The 22,457-nt window shown below is 47.7% G+C and overlaps 1 protein-coding gene and 1 long non-coding RNA gene across 5 annotated transcripts in view; one reads left to right on the forward strand and one right to left on the reverse strand.

Annotated features, from left to right (window-relative positions):
• mtcl2 (microtubule crosslinking factor 2) overlaps nucleotides 1-22,457 on the reverse strand; it is a 47,698-nt gene that overhangs the window by 8,363 nt on the left and 16,878 nt on the right. The window contains exons 5-15 of one of the 2 annotated variants that reach the window (XM_011621815.2): nucleotides 10,779-10,841; nucleotides 8,393-8,560; nucleotides 8,021-8,174; nucleotides 7,138-7,693; nucleotides 6,770-7,022; nucleotides 6,396-6,626; nucleotides 4,273-4,404; nucleotides 2,499-2,609; nucleotides 2,116-2,346; nucleotides 1,865-1,981; nucleotides 1,284-1,451 (exon numbers count right to left, since the gene is read on the reverse strand). In XM_011621815.2, the coding sequence (XP_011620117.2) occupies nucleotides 1,284-1,451; nucleotides 1,865-1,981; nucleotides 2,116-2,346; nucleotides 2,499-2,609; nucleotides 4,273-4,404; nucleotides 6,396-6,626; nucleotides 6,770-7,022; nucleotides 7,138-7,693; nucleotides 8,021-8,174; nucleotides 8,393-8,560; nucleotides 10,779-10,841 (2,184 nt within the window). Of the gene's footprint in view, nucleotides 1-1,283; nucleotides 1,452-1,864; nucleotides 1,982-2,115; nucleotides 2,347-2,498; nucleotides 2,610-4,272; nucleotides 4,408-6,395; nucleotides 6,627-6,769; nucleotides 7,023-7,137; nucleotides 7,694-8,020; nucleotides 8,175-8,392; nucleotides 8,561-10,778; nucleotides 10,842-22,457 lie in introns of both variants that reach the window. The other variant, XM_011621814.2, reaches the window with a different exon arrangement.
• Nucleotides 2,221-16,623, forward strand: LOC115249117 (uncharacterized). 3 transcript variants are annotated; one of them, XR_003887796.1, is made up of 4 exons: nucleotides 2,221-2,353; nucleotides 2,538-2,621; nucleotides 3,478-3,585; nucleotides 16,104-16,623. It is a non-coding gene; the product is annotated as an uncharacterized lncRNA (long non-coding RNA). The 3 variants fall into 3 exon arrangements; XR_003887797.1 differs by lacking the exon at nucleotides 3,478-3,585; XR_003887795.1 differs by lacking the exon at nucleotides 16,104-16,623 and having other exon boundaries at nucleotides 3,478-3,616.

Consider the following 22,457-nt stretch of genomic DNA (forward strand, 5'->3'; position numbering starts at 1 on the left):
GGGATCCCACCTGTCGTTTCAAGCTCTCTTGTCCTTCTCTAACGTGCACTCTGTCACAGTCTTAAGGTGGAAAACCTGCATTCCCTTCTGTCTAGCTACCACACACACACACACCGGGCCCTCAAGTCACCCTCACATGGTGCAGTGTGCGTGCACAGCCCACCCATCTCCTGTGCTTTTTGGCTTGCAGAGTGTTTCTCTTTATTGACGAAGGGGTGCCATTAAATAACGCGGTTTATGGTTGGGGAGTTACGAGCAAAGCGATTCTTTACCCATTTCAGGTCTTTAACGTATACCGCCACTTACTGGAGCCGGGCTAGAGACGATCGTGAACCACTCATCAACATTAGTTATGTTTGCTCTGTCAAAACAATTAGTTCTGCTGTGTTAATTACTTTTCCCTGAATGCTTGTTTGTTTCACTGGCTCCAATAGTGAAAAATTCTTTTATTTATTTGTAAAACTTTAAAAAAATAAGACATATGCCTAAAAATAAGACATATGTCTATTCAATAAGGGACCAAAGCACTTTAATAAGGACAATATAACATGCATTAATTATTATCCATTGTTAGCAAAGTTAGAGGGCCAATCATACTATATATGATTCATGGGCAAGAAACTCACGATTCATAGCAGTTACATGTTAGATAGGTTTGAACTGAACAAAGTTTTATAAAGACTACAAAGAAACTAAACTACATGTGCATTTAGATTAAACGCTGAGGCCTGATTCATTCCAATGTACCAAAAGAAGGGAGAAAAAACCAAAACCCTTTCTTCTCGCCTTTCCATCTGCGAGTGAATCGGCTGCTCGCTGGTGCCATTGAGGAAACTGCAGTTGTTTGCAGCTCGTCCTACATACGACACGCACGGCTGATTAAATGCACGCGCGTGGAACAGAGGAGCGCGCTTTGGGCTTCCAGGGCTCGACTGTCTTGTTTATCAGCCTCTGCGGCGGGGATAATTTTCCGTCAGGTGGTTCCACAACTGGGACGACGCGTGAAATTGGGTCAATTTGACAGACGAGGCAGCAGCAGCTGGCGGGAACCTCGCTTAATGCTCGCGTGTGTTCTGATGTGATTCAGCACTGATGGATAAGCACATGCTACGTGCACAGTTTGCTACAAACACATCGTACCCATGTGTGATTCAACACACACATGTAACCTGGGAGATTCCTTTTGCCCACCAGCAGCTGCAGGTGTGCCTAGGTTTCATTAAAGTGTTAGTAGGGTTCGATTCCCGCAAACAAAAGCATTTCCGTTGTGTTTCCAGTTTTACCTGAGCAACGAGGCTCTTTAGCTCGTTCCTCTCGACCTCCCATGATGCTTTGGCCTTCGCGAACTGCTGGGTGAGTTCCTGGGAGCCTTGTTGTTCCAGTCGCAACTCCCCGCTCAGATCCTGCAGCGCCATCCTCAGGTCCGCCAAGGTGCTGCTGACAGCGCTCGTCTACAGGAGAATACAGGAAACACCTCCAGTAATCAGGCGTCTGGAAGATCCAAAATCCATTGGAAGGTGTTCTGGTAGCGGGGGGCAGGAATCCATCAGAGCATTGCCAAGGTACCCTTGAGCAAGTTACTGAACATCCAAAGGGCTCCGCAATGAGTTGGCCACTCATCCAGGGGTGTACTCTGCCTTTGCCCTTTTAAGCTGGGATAGGGTCCAGCCCGCCCCCGTGACCCCGAAAGGGATACAGCGCTTAAGACCAAAAGATTTCATTGTTTTAGGAACAAGTTAACGTTTAATTTAATCACCATTACATTAATTATTGCTACCTGAGAAGGCGGAGCTGTAGTAAAACAGCAGTAAAAGTTCATATGGGACGGAGGGTTGTGAGGTCTGATAGCTTGATTATCACCTACCTTGATAGTGGGGCTGAGTGGTTGTTCGTCTGAGGCCACCCTTTTGTCGCTCTGGTGGGCGGGGCTTGTCAGGTTCTCCTCCTCCAACAACAAGTAGAGGTCCTTCAGACTGTTCATCTAAAGAAACAACATATAGGATGGTGTCATTTTCATGGTCTGAATGAAGAGTAATTCACACATCAGGTTTGGTTGCGGGGGGAAGGCTCCTTGTTTGATGTTTACGTGGCACAACCTTTCCCACAGCCCCGTACCTCCAGAATGTCCTTCCACTCCGTGTCCTTCTTGCAGCCCAGCCTCCATTGTTTGAGGAAGCAGCGCAGTTTGAGGCTGAGCAGCAATAAGGCCTGTTTCAGGTGCTGGGACTCCTGCACCAGCAGAGTCCTCTCCTGACTCCACAGCTTCTGCTGCAGCCGAGCCTGGAGGCCCAAACTCTGCACCTGGAAATCCCTCCGCAGCAGAGCCTTCTGGTGCTCCTCCTGCAGCTGCCAGGTAAAGAACATTTCAAAGCAGTTCTTCATTTTAAAATAAAATATGTCTCATTGTAGAATATGATAGGAGCAGAATGTCCTCCCATGATGCATCAGATAGCTTGCATGCACCGAGCAGCTCATGAAATCTTATCTTCCAAACTTACTTGCATAAGCCTGAGTGTTGTTTCCATTTCATCATCCAGCTTCTGCAGCTGCCCGTTGGCTGACTCCTCCATGTTGGACTGACTACCTCGGAAGGCACTGGACTGGACATGCTGGAGATGGAAGTAAGAACAAAATATCATTGATTGAACAGGACTGGCAATACTAATAAAACAGGTCAGAGAAGCGTAGTGACAAGCTCGACAAATGCTAAGCATTTACGTGCTACGTGCTACCCTAACCTCCTCTTGCGCAACCTCCCCACGATCCATTTGGCTGCTGTTTGACCGCGACCCATCGACCCACCTCAGTACCACTAATGTCCTCTTTCCCCCTCCAGTGGGCTCCTGCTCAGCCCTCCATCACCCTCCACCCCACCCTCAGACGCTGCCATCTCACTTTTGAGGCGGCTCATTTACTGTGAAGAAGAGCGCAATTGCACTTTATCCATCATCTGAGCAAGCGTGCGTGCTTTAACGGCACCCCATAATCCAATAAATGAACGCATGCATCAGTGTGCGCATTACATTTTAAATGAGTGTTGCGATTTAAAGGGCTCCAAAATTAAAGTGCGAGAGTTAATTCCAGAAGCTCTCAGCTTGGAAAATATGCAGAGACATCCACCGTCACCATGGAGACACGCCATCAACCGGTCATCCAAACAAAAGACTTCTCTTCCTGTCCCACACCCGACAGTGAAGTCATTGTTTGCGCTTGTTTACGCTACAGCGTTGCTAACGCTAAAACCACGCCGGCTACAACACACGTGAGGGCCGTGTGTGCGCCTGCATCGCTGTAACTGAGCCTTTGGTCAACCAGGCCGCACGTACGTTGAATGAATCAGCGCACGACGTCCTGAACACAAGCGCTCTCCTTTCTCTGTTATTACTTTTGAAAAACTTCTGCAACTTATCAGACAGTTTTTTTCCTTCCATCAGTTTAGTTGTCGTCAGGCTGACATGTATATTTGTCCAAAAACAGGAAAACACCACGACCGACTCACGGGAATGCAGCTGTGTGAACCACATGACATCATTAGCAGAAGAAGCCAGCGGCTGAATCTCAGGGTTTACTGGATTAAAAAGTGGAGTGAGTGCTCTCTGTATCTCTAAGGGTTAGAGACAGCTCTGTCTGCGTGATGAGCAGCGATGCATCAGGCAGATAGTAAATAATAATAATAATAATAGACATGAGGTTAGAGAGAAATGACCTCAGAGAGAACCAGATAGTCTGTAAATCTTCCCTGTTATATCGGGAACATGTGTGCATCACAGTCAGACCAGGCAACCACTTTCTCTGTTTTCCTATTCTCATTAGTGTGTGTTCAGGGGGTTAGAAAGAGGATCATGTGAGGGTGAGAGGGTGAAAAGAAAACTGCCCTGGGGACAAGCCTGTAAGCCCCAGCTGGATAAGAACAACAGTACTTTGTACTTTATAGAGTGAATCAATCGTTTCCATAATTTCCATATTCCATATTTGAGGGAAAGGTTCCGGATGAGAACTTCATTAAAGTTCAACGGAGGGCACGACTATAGATTCACTTTTTCATTACTACAGCAGGCAGGGCCGTGTGCCAAAAGGAAATGAATAATCCTTTCCTTCTGCTGAAGGATTAGAAGGAGCCACAATTACAGGTGGTCCACCCCTGTAAACGCTTCAGCCGGCACGAGATGCACTTTAATGCCATCAGACTAGCAAACGCAGCCTCACGTCCTGAAACCAGAGCGCTTCTTTAGAGTGCAGTTTGGCTGCACGTGTGTTTGTGCAGTGACCCACCAGCACATCTGCCTCCGTCTCCGCCTGTCCCAGCTGGCTGTTGTCCTGTTTCTGCTGCTCAGTGAGGTCTGATAGATGGATCTCCTCGGGTCTGCTTTTCATGTCTGGTTCTGATTGGTCCCTGTAATCAGGCTGCTGCGTGCATGGGCAAGTTCATGAAGGAAAAAAAGGAAAAATAATGTAAAATCATAGAGGAGAAGAGGCGAGACGGGGAGGAGGAGGAGGAGAAGTCGTGGAACAAAATGGACAGTGATGGAAAAGAAAGAAAGAAAGGACAAGACGATACAAGAAGACAAAAATTTAAACCAAAATCGTGTCCGTGCGTATGATGAGTGTGAATCTCACAAGACGAAGAAAAGGATGTAGAGAAAAAAGAGCTTGGTCAGAGAGGAGAAAGACAGGGTGGAGAAGAGACCAAACAGGAGGATGAAGGGGAGAATGAAGGCCTGGAGAGGGAGAGGAGGACCCAGACATCGAGGTACGGAGAGAAAGGGGAGACAGCGATGGGGAGGGGAGAGAGGGGAAAACCACGGATGGACGGGGCAAGAGAAGGAGTAAGGCGGTTAGAATGACAGGTCGGAGCAAGCAAACGGGTGGGCGAGCAATTCAGTGAGAAGATACGGGTGCAGGGGAAAAAGGAGGGAAGAGCGCAGGACAAAGAGGGAGGTGAGGTGGGAAGTGGGGAAAGGTTGAGGCGTGAAAGAGGGATGGGGGGGGTGTGAAGTGCAGCCGGTGATGGTGCCCGTGCAGAGGGGAAGGGGGGAGGAGGGAGAGAAAAGAAAAGGGAGGAAAGATCGGAGGGGTGTTTGGACTCAGAACCGGCCTCTAATGGAGTCTTAACATTAAAATGTCTAATTCCATAATTAACTCGGATTTGAAGTTAATTAAATCCGTACTCCAGATTTATTTATTGAACAAACAATCTGCTCTTTCTGCCAAACAGACAAAAACAACCAACGCGGCGTTGAAACCGAATGATCAAGTCTTAGGTCAACAAAATCCCACATGACTGACTCACAGTAAAAAACTTTAAAATTGGGTTTGAAATTTAGACATTTAAGATAAATGCACATCTGGATTTACTGGTAGAACGATGCTTAAAAGAGTATACCTTCATTTGCATGATTAAAAGCTGAGAAAGTGTTAAAACATTCCCATCTGAAGGTCTATAAAACTGTATTAATAGAGGTAACGGGCCTGGGTTAGCTAGCTAGCATGTTACTCAGCTACTCAGAAACAGTGATCTTGTTAATTACCGGTAAAATAATAATTAAAACAGGAAGTTTCTTCCATTTTGTTTCCTTTTCTGCAGACTCTAAAAGAAACTGCACACACGAATATTTTCCCAGTCAATTTTCTGTTGGATTTGCAGAGAAATAAAACATTTTAATAGTCTGTCTGTTCAATCATCTACAGTTTTGGATTGAATAAAGAGCTAAAATAGAATAGGTCAACATTTAAAGTCATTTGAACCAAAAGAGCGACAAACTTCTGGAATGCTTGGAGCCATAAGTCATAATCATGCTGCTGCCTCCACATTCAGCGCAGTCACACATTTGGACTGCAGATAAGTAGAGATTATAATTGTTTTTACATTGTGTGGCGGACAATCTGCAAATGGATGGTGCCATATCAGTTCTTAAGAATTTTGCTGAATCCGCACAACCAGCAGGCTCCATTCGAGGCCCAAAGCAGCATATGCACACCAGGTCAGGAGCGGAGCGGCATGCAGACGGCACGGGTAAAACTGGGTGGAGACGTTTACACTAGCAGCTCAAATCTGAACACGTCCGAGCCAACAAGCACCGGAGGGTGTTTTGTTCATTCAGAGTTTCGTTTTTAACTCCATCTCTTGGGCCAAAGGTAATGAAAAGCCCATAATTTGCTTCGTGCTGCGGGCGAATCATCAGATTTGATTGTGTAGTGTAAATCCATACTCCAGATTTAAAATTAAAGCAGCGGTTCGGATGAGCATTAGGGGTGTTGTTCAGCCAAAACATGATAAAACTCTGAACCTTGAATAGAAAAAGCAATAGAAATTAAATTCCAGCAGAAATAATCGCTGATAACGGAAAGAGAAAGGGTGTGAAAGGTGTGAAGAGGAGGATGTCCTTCGCGTTTACCTTCTCTGCAGGGTTGGCTCCATCCTGGGTGTTGTCTGGGCAGGGGAGGGGGCTGCCGTTGGAGGCCGGGGGAGACTCTCCGCCCTCCTCAGTGTCCTTCCCTCCTGCGGCGGGTTTCACCAGGCCGTCCACCTGCTCCACGAACGCCTGGAGGTGTGCGTGCAGGGCCTGGAGCCTGCTGGTCAGAGCGGCGACCAAAGGCCGCTCCACCAGATCTGAGAGCTCCGAAATCTGGGCAACAGAAAAGATCGGTCAGTGGTTGTTGGAAGCCCAGAGGGCTGCTGAGAAAATGGAAACAAACATTAAAAGTGGAGGTCGAACACTTAAAAAAGGCCTTTCAAAGGGTGGTGTGACTTCTCTGGGAGGACGCCTACCTGGCTGTGGGGCTTGTCCAGGTCGTCCGGGGACGTATGGAGGCAGCTGGACTCCGGGGAGGTCAGGAGCTGTATTGCTGTAGAAACCAGACGAGCCTGGTCCCTCATGGCCAGCAGGACGTTGTGGTCCTTTTGCCCCAGGCACTCGTGGAGCGCTGCTGCTGAGTCGGCTGCGTTCTCGGCCTGCTTTCTCCGTTCCTTGACCTCCAGGGTGTTGTTCTCGCCCCCCACGGGCTCTTTGCGCTGGGATGGGCTGTGCAGAGGTAAAACCGCTTAGTCGGACCTGCTCAACCACTCAGGAGACCACCACGAGGAATAACACACTTGACAAAGGAAATCTTCGATCAGCACTGAGAGAACCCGACTACCTGGTGGGAAGGCACTCGGCTGAATCCCCGGCCTCCGCATCGGTGTCCAGGGCCAGACGCAGTGAGGATGAGGAGGGGGAGTGGTAGGAGGCCAGGTCGCAGCGCTGCAGGTTGGAGAGCAGCACGCGATTCTCGTACTGCAGCTTCTTAACCTTCCCGCTCAGTTCCCCGATCTGGAGCCGGGCCACCCGGAGCTCCTCGTCCTGGGCCGGCGCGTCCGTGCTGATGAGCACCGCCCCGTCCTGTAAGGCGTGGACGGGACTGTCGTTGAGCAGCCCGTCGGCCAGCGATGACAGGGAGCCGGGGGACAGCGCGGACGCCGGCGGCGGGAGGTCGGATTTGTAGCGGTTGATCTCGTTCATGAGGAGCTTGTTCTGTTCCTCCATCTCGATTAAAGATCTCCTCAGCAGCTCCGCCTCCTCCTCCACGAACTGAAGGTGCCGCTGGAGCTCCATGACGTTCTCAGAAGAGGCCCCTCCGCCAAGAGCCACAGCACCTCCAAGGCCGACGCCGGTGCCGAGACCACCGCTAACACCGGCGAGATCCTGAGGACCATCTAGACCCAAGACATTTCGGTGTTGGTGGGAATATGCAATGAATAAAAGTCAAAATGAGCCACTAAGCCGGGGCTAAAGGTCACCCTTTACATCGCGGCTCTCCCATTTTACTGTACTGGAAAGTGCCGCCTTGTTTCCTGCCATTGTTTCAAAGTACGACAACGCTACAATTAGACTGATTCATATCTATAAATAGAGAAGCTCATGTTTGTTTACCATATTTCATAAGACTGACTGTGACATCGCCAATGTTGTGCAATTTGTGCACACATTGAATGAAATCGTTTACTTTTTCACTCGTATGAATATCGGGAGTTCCATCTGACCTTGTGGTGCCTTCATGTCCTCCATCTCAGCACGGAGGCCCCGGTTCTCCACCTCGAGCTCCACAATGCGCCGGCTCAGCAGGTTGGCCTCCTCCTCCACCAGCTTCAGGTGAACCCTGATCTCCGCTTCGCGGGTGTGGGGGGAGTCGGCGACCTGTTGAGTGAGACACGCTAATCAACAGTCGGCCGAAGTCACAAACTCAGATCGGACGTGGGAGGATGTTGCACAGCCTGGAAAAGTTGGAAAAACCGTACCAGTAAGGAAGAAGAACCCAGCCTTGGACTTCCTGTTTCATGGTCATACCTGCCAATCTGTCGCCGCTAACGCGCTCAAAACTCATCTGGCCATGTTCCACGCTCCGTCTCACTCACCTCCTCCACGGTCAGCGAGGCGTTGACGTCCCCGTAGAGTGACCTGTACTTGGCCAGCTCCTCCTTCATGGCCTCGCTGTCTTTCACCAGCTTGGTCAGCTTCTTGCACATCAGCGCCGACTCCTCTTTAGCAAAATGGAGCTGACACTTCAGGTCTGAGCTGTCCTCCTGCAGCGGCGGGTGCAGAGACAGGAGAGCCAATTCAACCACACGACAAGAGGAGGCGGCATCAACGTCCATCAAGGGTGACATTTGACTGGAATGGTTTGAGGCGTCAGAGATACTAAGCCGTGATGCTAATCCTTTCGTTAATAGCTATTTATAAAAGGCTAGCGTAAATGTTAGCTTCACGCTGTTGACCGAGTTGAGAAGCAGCCGTTAAATCTTCCCCGAGGCGCTAAATTAGTCAGAAGCTAGAGGTCACATGTGAAGGGTGTGAGGATTTAGTCAGAGGGCTTTTTCTGCGGGCTTGTCTAAACCCTGAGCCCTGTGATGCTCGTCAGCATTGTGTTGATCTACAGATCTATAAACAATCAAACGCTGAGGTTGGAGCCACCTGGTTGCTAAAAGCTAGCAGTTCAGGGAGTCAGGACACAGTGATGCCACTTCAGTGTGCAGCGCTTTATCTGCCACTTGCTGGCTGACCTGCGCGTCTCTGCCAGTGGACATTTGCGTAATGGGTGCTCAATAATGCAAATGTCCTGTACTGTAGGCTTACATTAGCAGTCATAGAGTCCTTACCAGGGGACAGCGGTAGAACAAACAGACAGATGCAGCCTGACTGTATGTTATAAATTGAACTTTAATGGGTTTTTATCACTATTTGCATACATTTGCAGCATTTGTGCATTTAGATTTAATCATTGATCACTGATGCAACACCTGCAGCTGCATGTAGCAATAAAGGCTGAGTCACACTCTCTGTTGGTAGAGGTGTGGCCGACGGTTCTACTTTGTCTCGTTTTGTATCAAAAACTCATGAGCCCCCCCCCCCGTTTCTGCTCCCATTGGGTGTAGCTCTGTTTACATCATTGAGACCCGACTGGATATTTAGCACGCCAGATATCCAGCATCAATGTTCACACTTAAAGAACGTCGCGCCCCAATTTGGGGGAGGAGACCTTACGACTGGGCTAAAATCCTGTAGTGGGATCAGGGCTGAAGACGTGTTCGGATTTAAGTGTCACTCAAAGTGCTGAAAGCTCTCCCATTTTTCCACCTATAGCCGTGTATGTTCTTAGCTCCTTTTAAAACTCATGACCCCCCCCCCCCCCCGCCTGCCTGTCTCCCCATTGCTGCTGCCGCAAGCCCGCGCACACGTTCCTCGCGAGCGGCCCTGTTTGTTCTACACCCTGTGGAGTGTTTCCAACCGCATGAAACGAGCCGCGGATTTGAAGCCATTTATGGTTTGTGCTTTTGAGCGGAGGCACAGCCGGCTGAGAGAGACAGTGGAGAGTTACTGTGACTGTGTTTATGGTATATTTATAGCCGTCCTGTAAAACCATACACTTCTAATGCTGAGTATGTGGCAGGTAAGGTCACGAAAGTGGCATTTGTCTCCCCAAAGTGTTATGGCTAAATTCCACAACTCAGTCAATGTGTGGATTTGACTATTACTAAATGGTGTATTAAAATAAATGAACACAACATTTTTAGCCCAAGGGGACGATAACCACACGTGCCATAAACCCTCGCCTCCCAGCATTTCATTAAAGGTGAGTGTTTTTTACAGGTGAAAAACTCTTGACCAAGTAAACTGTCAGTTTGAGAAACATAGACAGAATAATGGATCTGGATAAATCCTGGGATCCCTGAAGGAAATGGGTCAAAGGGACGTTTCAGACAGGTGGCAGCACAAAAACCTGCTGCGTTTGGTCTGAGGTCCAGTTGTTGCGGGGCAGGAGAAGAAAGAAGGAAGCTGTTACAGACACTGAAGGAGACACCATGCGTCTAAGGTGCTCATTTTCAGTCTTCTCTCATGGGGGTGTGTATTCCACTTCGTGACCTTGCAGCATATTTACATCCCGTGTCCCTGCCTTCAGGAACTGCGCAGCTAACTAAAAAACTGCTCTGAGTCTGATGGAAGCGATCCCTCTGACGCTGTTTCAGCTACTGTTAACATGGTTACAGTTACAGAAAGATGGCAGCAGCCTCATCCAATGCTGACACACACGCGAAAAAACCCTCAACAAGCACCAAAAACACTAAATGTATTCTCACGCAACTAAAATCAAGACTCATGCAATGTCTGGACCCTGCAGTCTGCTCCAGGATCAGTTGGCTTCCTTTGTCATGTAATTGTGTGTGTGTGTGTGTGTGTGTGTGTGTGTGTGTGTGTGTGTGTGTGTGTGTGTGTGTGTGTGTGTGTGTGTAGTTCTGTTATCACCTGTGGACAAAGCTTCTTGTCGGGCTTGTTAGTCGGCCTTGCCGCTCGTTTCTTCTGGGAGTTCTGCAACAGAGAGTGAGATTAGTGAGTGAGAGACAAGGCGGCTGTTTGCCATCTCTGATTTAAAGCTTTGGATATCATTTTCATGCGTGTTCAATTCATCGGGGGTCCGAAAGAAGCAACTCAGGGAGCCGAGGCTAACGGAGCCAACGGTGCCGACGAAAGAGTGACGGAGAAAAATCAATGGAAATGACAAAAAAAACAAAGACTGGACTGAATCGTTAATGCTCACACCACTCAACCTCCCAATCAGAGCTAATCATGCTCTCTCTCTCTCTCTCTCCCACACACACACACACAGGAGATGCTGCAGTGTACCGGTAAGTGGCACTGCTCATAGGGATCCATCCGTTTCCATAGCAACAAGCCACTTTCTCTGCAATGAACAACAATAAAGGTGAGAACTCTCAGCCTCTTTCTTCAATACGTTCCGGCATGTCTGGGAGCAGAGCATCACCGCAGACAGCTGTTATTTTAATTCTTCATTCTCTTTCTTTCTGACCTCTCGTCAGTCCGTTTTCTGACCTTTGATCTTTATTTCTCTATTCATTTCCCTCTTCTCTCTTAACCCACTTTGCAAACATGCAAACAGTTTAATAATGGTCTGAAACTGATCGATCTGTGTGCCTGATCATGGAAGGCCTGACTGGCTGCAGGCCGTTGGAATGATCCATCCCATTCAGACGCAGACGCGTTGAAGCCAATGCTAACATCCAAACATGCGGAGGTCCTCTTGTATCGATGTTCTTTCAATGTTACACAGATGAAGTAAAAACCAAGCAATCAACTAATGGAATGCACGTCAGGCTCCGCTCATATCACTGTGCACACGTCGTATACACACACACATGCTAACACACACACATGCTAACACACACACATGCTAACACACTCATGGGTTCTCATATTTCAGGCTAAAGCTCTACAATTCCACTGTTCTACCGTTGCAGGTGAGATAACTGGCATCCGATCGTATCTCCAACCGCTTCTGCTTCTGTCTTCTGCCTCTCCATCCTCAGAGATTTTGCTCTCCCGTCTTCTTATCTATATTTATGGCCCTCTGAGCAGGGACGGGAATCTAATGGGAATATTGAAAAGACGGCTGGAAAAGCCTTCAAAAAGACTGGTGGAGAACAAGCAGAAAGAGACGGGTGGAAAGAGATCTTATCATCCCTCCGTCATGGACAAGGGAGCACAGCGTGACCTCTCCTCCCGCAGATCCAATCTGATCTGGAGCCTGATCGGCCTCCATGCTCAGAGTGCAGAGCAAAGACCTGACGTTACATGTTGAAGAAGGAAGGTAAAATGTGCCAAGAAGAAGAGGGAGAAAGGAACTCCTGAAGACAGAGCAACACTTGTACATGAAAACAGAGACAGATAGAAACATTCCCGGGCTGGGATGCAGGGTGACAGAGCGGAGAAACGTCCCGGGAGCTTTTACGGCCGGCCGATATTTTTAGCAACAAAAAGGTTTTAACAGCCTTGTCAGGTTACGGCCCGTCACACAGGTTCACCGCGACAGGAGATGGGACCGCCGTGGACGAGCCGGGAACAGAGGACGCCGCGCAGAACTAATCCGATTTTCCCTCACCTGAAGCGACCGGAGTACCGTGAATCCCAGAGTTGCTGCTTTACTATGTCAAACAATAGACGGTAAAGAAAATAGAATCATGTTTCATTCACATGCTTGTTGAGGCTTTTATTTGTTTTAAAGCTGAGGACAAAAGCGGCCAAATCTCTTATTTAACATCTAATCTATACAGACTACATAAATAGGAGTTTCATCGCTTAGTGAGTGGACGTTTATCTGTTAATCCGTGGAAAGAGAGACAAATTGGCATTCTAAAAGGAGCGGACACTCCCATTACCGCATCATGTCCACATGGAACCGTGTGTGTGTGTGTGTGTGTGTGAGAGAGAGAGAGTGACAGATGGAGCCAGAAAAAACGATGGGACTTTTGCTGATTTGTTCAGATCCAAACCCTCATATTTTGATGACAGCTTTTATTGAATTCCTCCGTCTTGGACGAAAGCAGCGCAGACGTCTCTGTGTCTCTGACTGCTCCTCTCGTGGCCAACACACTCCCGACTGCGAACGCTGCCTGCTTCCCTCGAGTTGTGAAAACATTATAATACCCTACAAACGCTGAATAAGGAAATAATCAGGCCGTCCGAGACTCCGGCATAAAGCTTCTCTGGCAGCTGTGGATTTGATAGAGGCTAAACTGGAAGATTCCAGCCTCCAGGTGTTGATAAAACACTGAGCCAGCATCCAAGATAAGACAAATCCTGAAGGTCAGGTCATTAATGGTCCTGTCAGTGTGTTTGGAAGAAAACAAGCAGCAACTGAGAAGTGCTGAAGCTCGTTGAGACAGATTGAGACAGGGAGACGGTCACGGACGGATCAAAACTCAAGGCTTTCAGTCGCGTCAACGTGAATGTGTGAAGCCTTAAACAGAGATTCTAATCAGATCAGGAACAAGTGGCTCAAAAAGAGCTCATTTATGGGTAAATATGACTGAACACTGACACTTTCACCGTGCTGCCGTATTGAACTAAATAACAATCCACATTGTTTTAAAAACTCCATTATTGAGCATCATCCTGGATATATAAAACCCTTTAACTCAGTATTATTACAGGACAATGGGATGTCAATTAATCCCAGATGGGTTTAACTGCTGTCATTAAACCAGTAACACAGGTATCACGGAACCACTCACAGGGCTACGGAGCCAAGTGTGTTAACAATCAGTTAGCATGTCATTAGCATAACATTAGCAGAAAAGCAAGATTTTAAGTGACTGTTGGGGACACTTCAAGCTAGCATTCTGTCTCTTCTCAGCTCTCGCTCCAGTCTCTGCCTTTGTCTCTCCTCCAGTAAGTAATCATCAGAACAACAGACGGTAGCTGAGACAGACGGACCAGTGTCTCCACGCTCCCCTGTTTACTCTAGCTCATCTCATACACACACACACCCTCTGTCTTCTCTGCCGTGATGTGCAAACAAAAGATCAAGAGGCGCAAAATTGAGTAAAAGAAGGACGAGTAGGAGACGGAGATTCATAGTTCTTTGTTCCAGGAACTGCTGCTCGACTCCAGCCACGTCTGAGAGAGAGAGAGAGATTCCAGACCCTGGGCTTATTAAGGCAGTGTGTTAGTGGGTGACCTTGCTCACGCAAACAAGTGCAGCTTTTATAGTGATCTGAATTATTCATGTGTGCGTGTGTTGTTTTCCAATATGCTCAGTTACATATACAGTATACACACACACACACACACACACACACATATATATATGTCGACTGTATAAGAATAAAAACATGACCCCCGTTTGCAATATCTGTGCAACATCCATGTATGTGGGTGTCTGTGGGGGTGTGTCTGGTGATGTTGGAGGCAGAACAGAGCTACGTCTGCAAGGAACTGTAAGGAATGTGTGTGTGTGTGTGTGTGTGTGTGTTGCAGATGTCAAGCCTCAATACCAATCGCCTTGTTCCCCTCATTCCTCCCCTTCCCCTCCCCCAGTTCCTTCCCCGGGTCCTGTTGCCCCTGGATAAGAGGCTTGTTTTTATAGATGCAAACAGTTTTCTCCATTGTTTATTTCCATGTTACTACCTGTATTATTTCTTCACTTCATGCTGGAACAACAAGGTGTTTTGGAAATAAAAGCCGCTTCGTTTCAAACAGGCACAAATTGCTGCCATTTGACATTTGCTCCATTTCCACAGGCCAAACGTGCACGTTATGATGATAGAATAAACCATAATATCTGAAAAACACTATCGTTCACGTCTTCCGCTGTGTGTCAGGCTCACACATTTGTCGTTACTCGTTAGTAACACGCAGTGAATCAACAATTCACATCTAAACTCTGTGTCAACATGAAACGAGGAGGGTGAGCTCTGCAGAAATTAATATTTGATTGTCTGATACCCCCCCTCCCCGCTACAGCAAAGGATGCATTTCCCTCCTCCTCTCAACAAGAACCACGGACCGCGATGTGTTGCCGTGGCGACGGCTTTAGCAGCCTGTCGCCGCTGCGCCGTGTCGGTGCCGGTGAAAAGTGGGAGAGGCGGGAGGGGGGGGGGGGGGGGGGGTGGATGAAGGTCGGGAAGAGATGGGAGAAAAGGGAGGAAATAAAGAACGCAAAAAGGGGGAGGTGGTAGAAGAATCAGGAGCTGTTATTACAGCTGGATGCTCGAACAAACAGTGGACATCAGCAGAAATCAGTCCGGTTTTATAGACGTCTGCAGTCAATATGAGGAAATGTAGAGTTTGGACCGTGGTCGGCCCCTGCGTTCCGGCCAAACTACGGGAAATGACGGAATCGGTGCATCGCCGCAACGTTTCTGGGGCTTCAGCTTTGTTCAATGTTCCTCCTTTGACCTCTGTGCCAGAGCTGCCCGTCCACCTCGGGGCCGATGATGGAGCTGACGGGGAGCATCACAGGACAAAGAGAGACATCGGCGCCATTTCTTAAGTCTCCTGCCCGTGGCGACGCGCCCTGACGGACGATCTGTCACCCCGACACTCACGGGCCAGATTGTGACCGTAATAAAACTGTGCTGACACTGACTCCCCCCATCGATCGGGCGCTCACGCCGCCTTCCTGGGTCCTCGTACGTCTGCTTTCACACTGTTTGACTACAGTCTCAAATAAAACCGCTGCACAGAGACAGCAGTTTAGTCATCTAACTGAAAGTCCCTCAGCGTTGCCCGCCCAAAAAGAAGCAGGCTTTAATCTCAAACTGAGCCAGGATCCTGACCAAAGCAGATGTTTTGGCATCTGTCCGAATGGAAAGGCAAATTAAACCCACGTGAGCTCATCATTTATCGTTTAAAATATCTCCCTTCAAATGGGGTGTGCTGTTGCCGCGCTGCGTGCGCACCCCTGGTTCACCCGCATCAGCGCGATGTCCTCACCGAGCACCTTAGAACACGCAGGGGCACGTCCGCGGAGGCGTTCCCTACTTTCCATAGTTGTGCTGTGGGTCGCCGTCGGAGATGATCGCGACCCCTCTGTGAGCGGCTACACGTGTTCGGGATGAACCACAAACCTCCTGTGCTTGTTGGGCATCGGCGAACGGCAACACGTTGCTAATTTTAGCTTCGGCAGCTAAATCTGCCACGTTTGCAGGAAATGCGGCTTGTTTACAACGCCGACAGAGTGAGACGTGCACGTTCATATAGTGAGGATGCTGACGGCTCTGTTCATACATTTTGTCAGTCCGTCTCCAACTTCCTTTCTGTTCTCACTTGCAGGCGCCTGAGCTGACAGCGACTGTCTCCACACAGAGAAACCATATGTGACACGAGTGCGACACAGGCCTTGACGCGGCGAGCAACCATCTGCCACGGACCTCGGCAGAAGCACGACGCCGCTCCCCATCGTGGCCTATTAATAGTGAGCATCCTCTGCAGTAACACCTCTCTGTTCTGCTGCAGATAACGGCGCCATCGCGCTGCTCCGTTAACCATTTGGGGGGCGGGGCAGCTCTCTGATGAGGCCAGATTACGACCTGGGTCATAATCCACCATATTAGAGGGATTTAATGCTGAAGCTCCAGTGAGGAAGTAATGGAGAAGTGGCTCTGGCCTGCCTCAGACAGTATTTTTAGTATCACACTGGAGGAGCAGCGGGAACCACTGTGCGTTTGATTAAAGCAGCCTGAGCCTTTTGTGTTTTGAATAAAAAGGATGTTTGAGCTCCCTGACGACAGAACAACCCCTTCCCCGGTGACCTTTAGCTGCACCTCATGATTTAAAGGTCACACGCATGGGCGCAAAGGTGATGCGGCAAACACAAGGTATCATAAATGGAATCATATTCTTCATAACAGAGCTGTTGTGACTGGATTTTCTCTGTTGTTGAAGGAGTGATAAAAGTCAGACTTCTGCTACTTCAGTGCTCCAGGAATGTGAGAAAATGGGTCATTTTAAGTCCATCAAGACTTAAATATTAACACTTGTGTTGATGCCATAAACACGTGCTGAAGCTTTATAGTTGGGGGGCAGCTTATGTTGGACACGCTGCTCTGTTTACTGGCTCTGTGTCGGTTGTCATCTTTCTCGCCCTCTGTAATCCTGGCAATCAGACAGGAAATCAAGCAGGATGTGACACGCCGACCTCAGCCTCGACCTCACTCTCTAAGGCAGGGGTGGGCAAATCCAGTCCTCGAGGGCTGGATCCAAGCCAGACTTTCTGTCCCATTTACCTGGTGAAAGCGGTTTCTCCCTGGTATGATGCAAAACCTGGCTGGATCCAGCCTTCGTGGATTGGACCTGCCCATCAGAGGAGGTCAAATCCATTCCTCGAGGGTTGAATTCAAGCCGGGATTTGCATGCTACCAGGCAGGAAATGCTTTCACCAGGGTAAATGGAACCTCAGGTGAAAGTGTTTACAGATAGGACAGAAAGTCTGGCTTGGATCCGGCCCTCCATGCCCACTAAGGAGAGTGCCGTTTTGTGACCCAGTCTGAGAAGGAAGTCAGCTCACGGGAAAACTGCCACAAGCACTCTTTTTATCATCTGTGGGTGTCATCCAGACATGAAATGTTAAAAATAGCGTGAATACTAAACTGTATTTGTCCATTAAAGCAACAGCTACACTCTTGGAGGGGGCTCCACTCAATATATATGAAAATTTAGTGACCAAAAATCCATATTACACGATTAAAAAACCCGCATCTGTGCATTCTACATTCTCTCTCCTCTACTCCAGCGACAACAGCAAACCTCCTCAGGGAGAACAAGGAGGAGCAATGATAATGATCGTGGCTCTTTCTTACGGAACAGCAAAGTGTCGAGTCACATTAATCCTGTGCAGAATGTGCAGGAAATGAGACAAGAATGGAGAGGAGAAGAAAACAGTTGAATTATGACCCGGTGACCTGCTGGGAGGGTGTTGGACACTGATACTGGTCCACCACGTATGAAAACGACAGGTGGCGAGCAGCTGTTCAGTTTTTTTTCACCAAAAACTGCCGAATTGCTAGAATAAATCTATTAATGCCAATTTAAAGGTAAAATAAAACCTTTTTACGCTTGAAAAATATGCTGCCTGTTGGATCTAAAAGGTAGAAAAATAAGCCCAGACAAGAAAAGAAGATGGACTGTTGCCACGTGGCCCCATTTCAGGAAAAAAAGTCAGTATCTTCAAAAGTCCATTTGGTTGTTTTTCTAGTTGCCTGAAATGTGCCATGGCATGACGAACCCAACGGGTTTCTAATTTCAGAATGAAAGACAGAGTTTGGCCAACCTGCGGGTCAGTCTCGATCCTCTCGGTTCCAGAACTTGTTATCTTTCCCCAGTGGATAGTGTTTCTTTCTTTCGCTTCTCTGCTGCGATAACCTTTAATTACGTGGGTGCTGCCCCTTCCAGAGCCCTCCGCCATGCTCAGCCGCATCGATCAGATCGTTTCCAGGCAGCTCGGAGGCAGCCGTTCATTTTGGGCCTCCGTTTGACAGAGTAACAGAAAATTGCCTGACAGAACTCTCTGAGACTGCAGAGAGAATCGCCAGAGTTCCAACTACTCACAAATGACTAATAAAGGCTTCTGTGGGCTTCAGCGCGCCGCTGAAATTATTCATCAATCAACCTAAACCAGCTTATCAAAAAATACCCCAAAATTTCAAAACGAGAGCCTTATCATCACTCTCCTATTTGTGATGTGGGTGCCTTCAGAGCGAGCAGCAGCCTATTGGAGGCTCTTCGCCTCACAATATCACTTCATAAATATATGTATATAGAGTATAAATGTACATGCAGATGGTGGCGCATCCTCTATTAATGAACACATATGGCACACGGTAGATTCACGCTGCCATGGGCGAAGTTTGGGCTAATTATGAGAAACCGGTTTAAAGGAAAAGCCAGAGCCTGTTTTAAAATGGGGATCAGCACTTTCATAATCAGCCTGGGCTCATTGTGCGAACGGCCAAGTGGGCGATTCATCCCATTTTCCAACTCGCTGTCTTCTGTTTTACGAACGTAAAACGCACCTTCAAAGGCCTCAGCTGTGTGTGAAACAGCAGATCGGGAGAAGGCGCAGGGTAATGAGCTCTGACAGGGAGCGTCTGGGCCGTCCTGCTCTGGCCTTGTGCGCGTCTGTAATGTTATCATTCCCACCATTATCCTTCCTAACAGTTGGCCCTGACGGGAGGGCTGAGGAACATTGAGAGAAAGCAGGTATATGCAGCCGTCCCTGACCCGGACATTCAACAAAGCACCAGTGCTTGACACACAATGACAACGGGATGCATTTAAATGACTCTTTTTACACCTAAAAGATTAAATATTGTGCAAGTACTTTTAACCCATTTAATCTTGTAAAGACTCTTTTGCCATGAATAAATTCTGTCAAAACATAGAGTGGTTGGTGACTCCTCCATAACGGTCCACCGGTGTCCTCTAACATACAAAAGGACAATGATAAATCTTTCCTACCGTCACACACTCCACCGAGCATGTACTCTGCCTGCGCCTCACACACCCTCTGCTCATCTCTGTATTTGATCTAATATGTTTCCATCACTGAGCGCCATCTTCATCCTGAATGAACCCTCTGTTCTCCGGGTGGACATCCTCGGTGTCCTTCACACAGAGGTGCCGCCGCTTCCTTTTTAGCTTACTGACCTCAGTCTCTTAGATGAGCATCCCCATGTGTTTAAGCAAAATTATGTTTAAATCAGATCAGGTTTGTCATCTTAGTAAAATAATGTGATGGTTGCAATTCTGTGAAATTTCTGTGTCCACTGAACATCTAACACAGGTAAAGGTTGTGAATGGCATCACGTAATGTTCAAAAACATCAGAATCTTGGTAAAGACAATGAGAGGCACAGCATTAGAGCTGGATCAAACCAAAGTTCAACACAATAGGTGCACAACTGCTTATGGATTGGACCTTTTTTTAAAAAAAACAACAACAACTTTTTATTTCTTTCATAATGAAACTGCACGTGTGAACGATGTAAACAATAGACAGGATTGCTCAGACATGTCAGCATCTGTTGCGTGCCTGCTGCAGCTGAGAAGTCTGATCCATCCCTGTGATTTGAAGCCCCACAGTAAACAGTCATTTTCTTCTCTCTCCCTCTGCCCCCCCCCCCGCGCTCCTCCTGCCCAGTTGTTAACATGAGGACCCTCGAAGGCTCTTAGTTCAGGCGCAGTCAGGAAGGCCTTGCCAGGCCAGTTCCTCCACCAGCATCTAATCCACACCGCTGGGTCAGACAATGTAATTAGTCGCTCAGTTAGGATCCGCTCTGCCTCATTAAGGCACCGTTTGCGGCTTCAAGCTTGCCGTCAGGCTACTAGTGAAGTCTGGGGGTAAAAACCTATGGAGAAACCACTACTCTGATAATTGTATATATTATATGTGATAATATTCACTTTGTCATTTAAAAACACCGTCAGAAAGTAAAAGTGGAAAGTTATTCAAAGCCTCTTTTGGGTTTTAATTCCAGGGTAGCCAGACATGATGATATCTATGTCTATTAGGGCAAAATCCAGGAAGACTTGCTCTAAAATACGTCAAGACTGATAAGCTGTCGCCCAATTTCAATCCCTCTTCTTAGAACTTTTCTGAAAGTTTTGAACTGACGTGTGATCGTTTGATGGAGTAACTCTGTTGTGGGTCCGGAGGAAACGCTGATTAAACGTTGCTGATTAAAGGTAGTGGGATTTACCCAGCAGTGGTTTATGCCAGTTAACTGGTGATCTCAACGGAACCTGCTAAAGCCTGAAATATCTTGGTGTGTGCGTGAATGGAAGGATGTCCTCCTGATCTGATGAGATCAAATCCTTTTATATAACCCGATGCGATGAGGTCAGGGGGAAACGTCATCCATCCACCATGATTTTAAATACATTTTCTCAGGATCACTCTCAGGAATTGCGTAACTTTATTGAAATACAGCAATGTCAGATGGTTCTTGCACTATCCTTTATCTCATCTTCTACCCCTTTACTTGCGGCTGTTCTCGATGCTACGAACAAAGAAGACAGATTCAATCAAACCATTTAAGTAAGAATAATGTAATGAGCCGTGAACAAAACAGCGGCTTTTCCTGGCAGAGACTGGGAACAGTTTCAGACGTGTTACTTAAATTAGTTCTGGTCCATTTTTTCCTCCCCCCACAAAGTTCCCGTTTGGGTGAGCAACTTCTATGGCTAAGTTAATAATGATATAGTATTTTCACCTGGATAAAAGCTCAAAATAAAACAAAAATACATCAATTTACACTTTGTTACACACTGTTTTTTCAAAGGCAAACAGTAGCTATCTGATGTTGCAGAGTTGTTCCTCTCAATTTAACAATCCATTAGGCGGTTTACGGCTGACGGCACCCTGACGTGTGGAGAGATCCTGTCGGGTATCGTGCAACACCGGCCGACCGTAACCATAGTAACAACAGCGCACTGGGAGCCGCGTCAGCAGGAGTTGCCAGCTACTGGTTTTCCACGTCTCCGCTTCCACATGGTAACCGGAGTCGGCAGCACAGTGATGATGTCACGCAGCCGTGCTCTGGGGCATGCGAGAAAGGGCGAAGGAAGGAGAAGAAGAGGATACAGACATGCACAGATGAGTGCTGTCACGGAAACCAGAACTCACAATCTGTCAGCAGTCAATGCTCCACATCCATCAGCTATCGTCAGCACCTGAACCGCTCGTCTCATCTCGTAGCCCTAAAAGCCAGAGGATAAGACCTCTGATCGAGCCATCGCCTACTTTTATCTGCTTCCCTCATATCTGAGCTACTGCAGTGCACGGTGAAGCATAATCGGCTCATTTAAAAGTTGAGGCGCTGGAAGATTATGGGCAGAGCAAGGACGTGGCTAACAAGGGGCCTTAAATGAACCACAGATGAGCAATCCCATCCAAACCATTTTATTCATCTGCTTCATCTGCTGGCTGACTACACAGACGCTGCTGTGATGTCCCGAGAGGGGGTGCTGAGACAGTAAAAGTTCTATAAATACACTTTATTTCCTCCATTCCTTCTGCATGCGAGTTACCAAATGACTTATTTTGTTATGATGACCGAGCAGTGAATCCTAACATGTCTGAATGGATGGAAAAAGAATGTCGATGATCCACTACTGACATCATTCTTCAGCTCAGTTAACCCTTCACCAGCATTATAATATAATATAATATAATATAATATAATATAATATAATATAATATAATATAATATAAGGACCTCATGTGATCTGACCTTTTGAAATGTGAAGCACAACTACAGATGAGGAGTAGAAGCTGCTGACTGGTGGTGTCGGGGTTTTACCCCCATGACTGCGTTCGTCATAATTTCTGGCCCTTTCATAGGGCATGAAGCCATTAAATCCAGAGGAGCTCAGTTCTTGTGAAGAATGCGGCGGCCCATATTGATCCGCCGCCTCTGTCTGTCTGCCCTGCTGAGAGAGCAGCAGCAGCCGTGCAGACAGCCGTGCCGGACCGGCAGAAGCAGATTAACAATTGTTCCGGCAGGTTTTCCCTTCCATTTCATTTATAAATGTCACAGTGGTGCAAATACTCAAATCAGTGAACCGCGCAGGATGAAATTCACTCAGTTATTCAGCTTTTTGGTAACTTTATTTTGATGGGGAACGGCCC

This window comes from Takifugu rubripes, chromosome 3, assembly GCF_901000725.2.
Source record: "Takifugu rubripes chromosome 3, fTakRub1.2, whole genome shotgun sequence".
NCBI classification, from domain to species: Eukaryota; Metazoa; Chordata; class Actinopteri; order Tetraodontiformes; family Tetraodontidae; genus Takifugu; species Takifugu rubripes.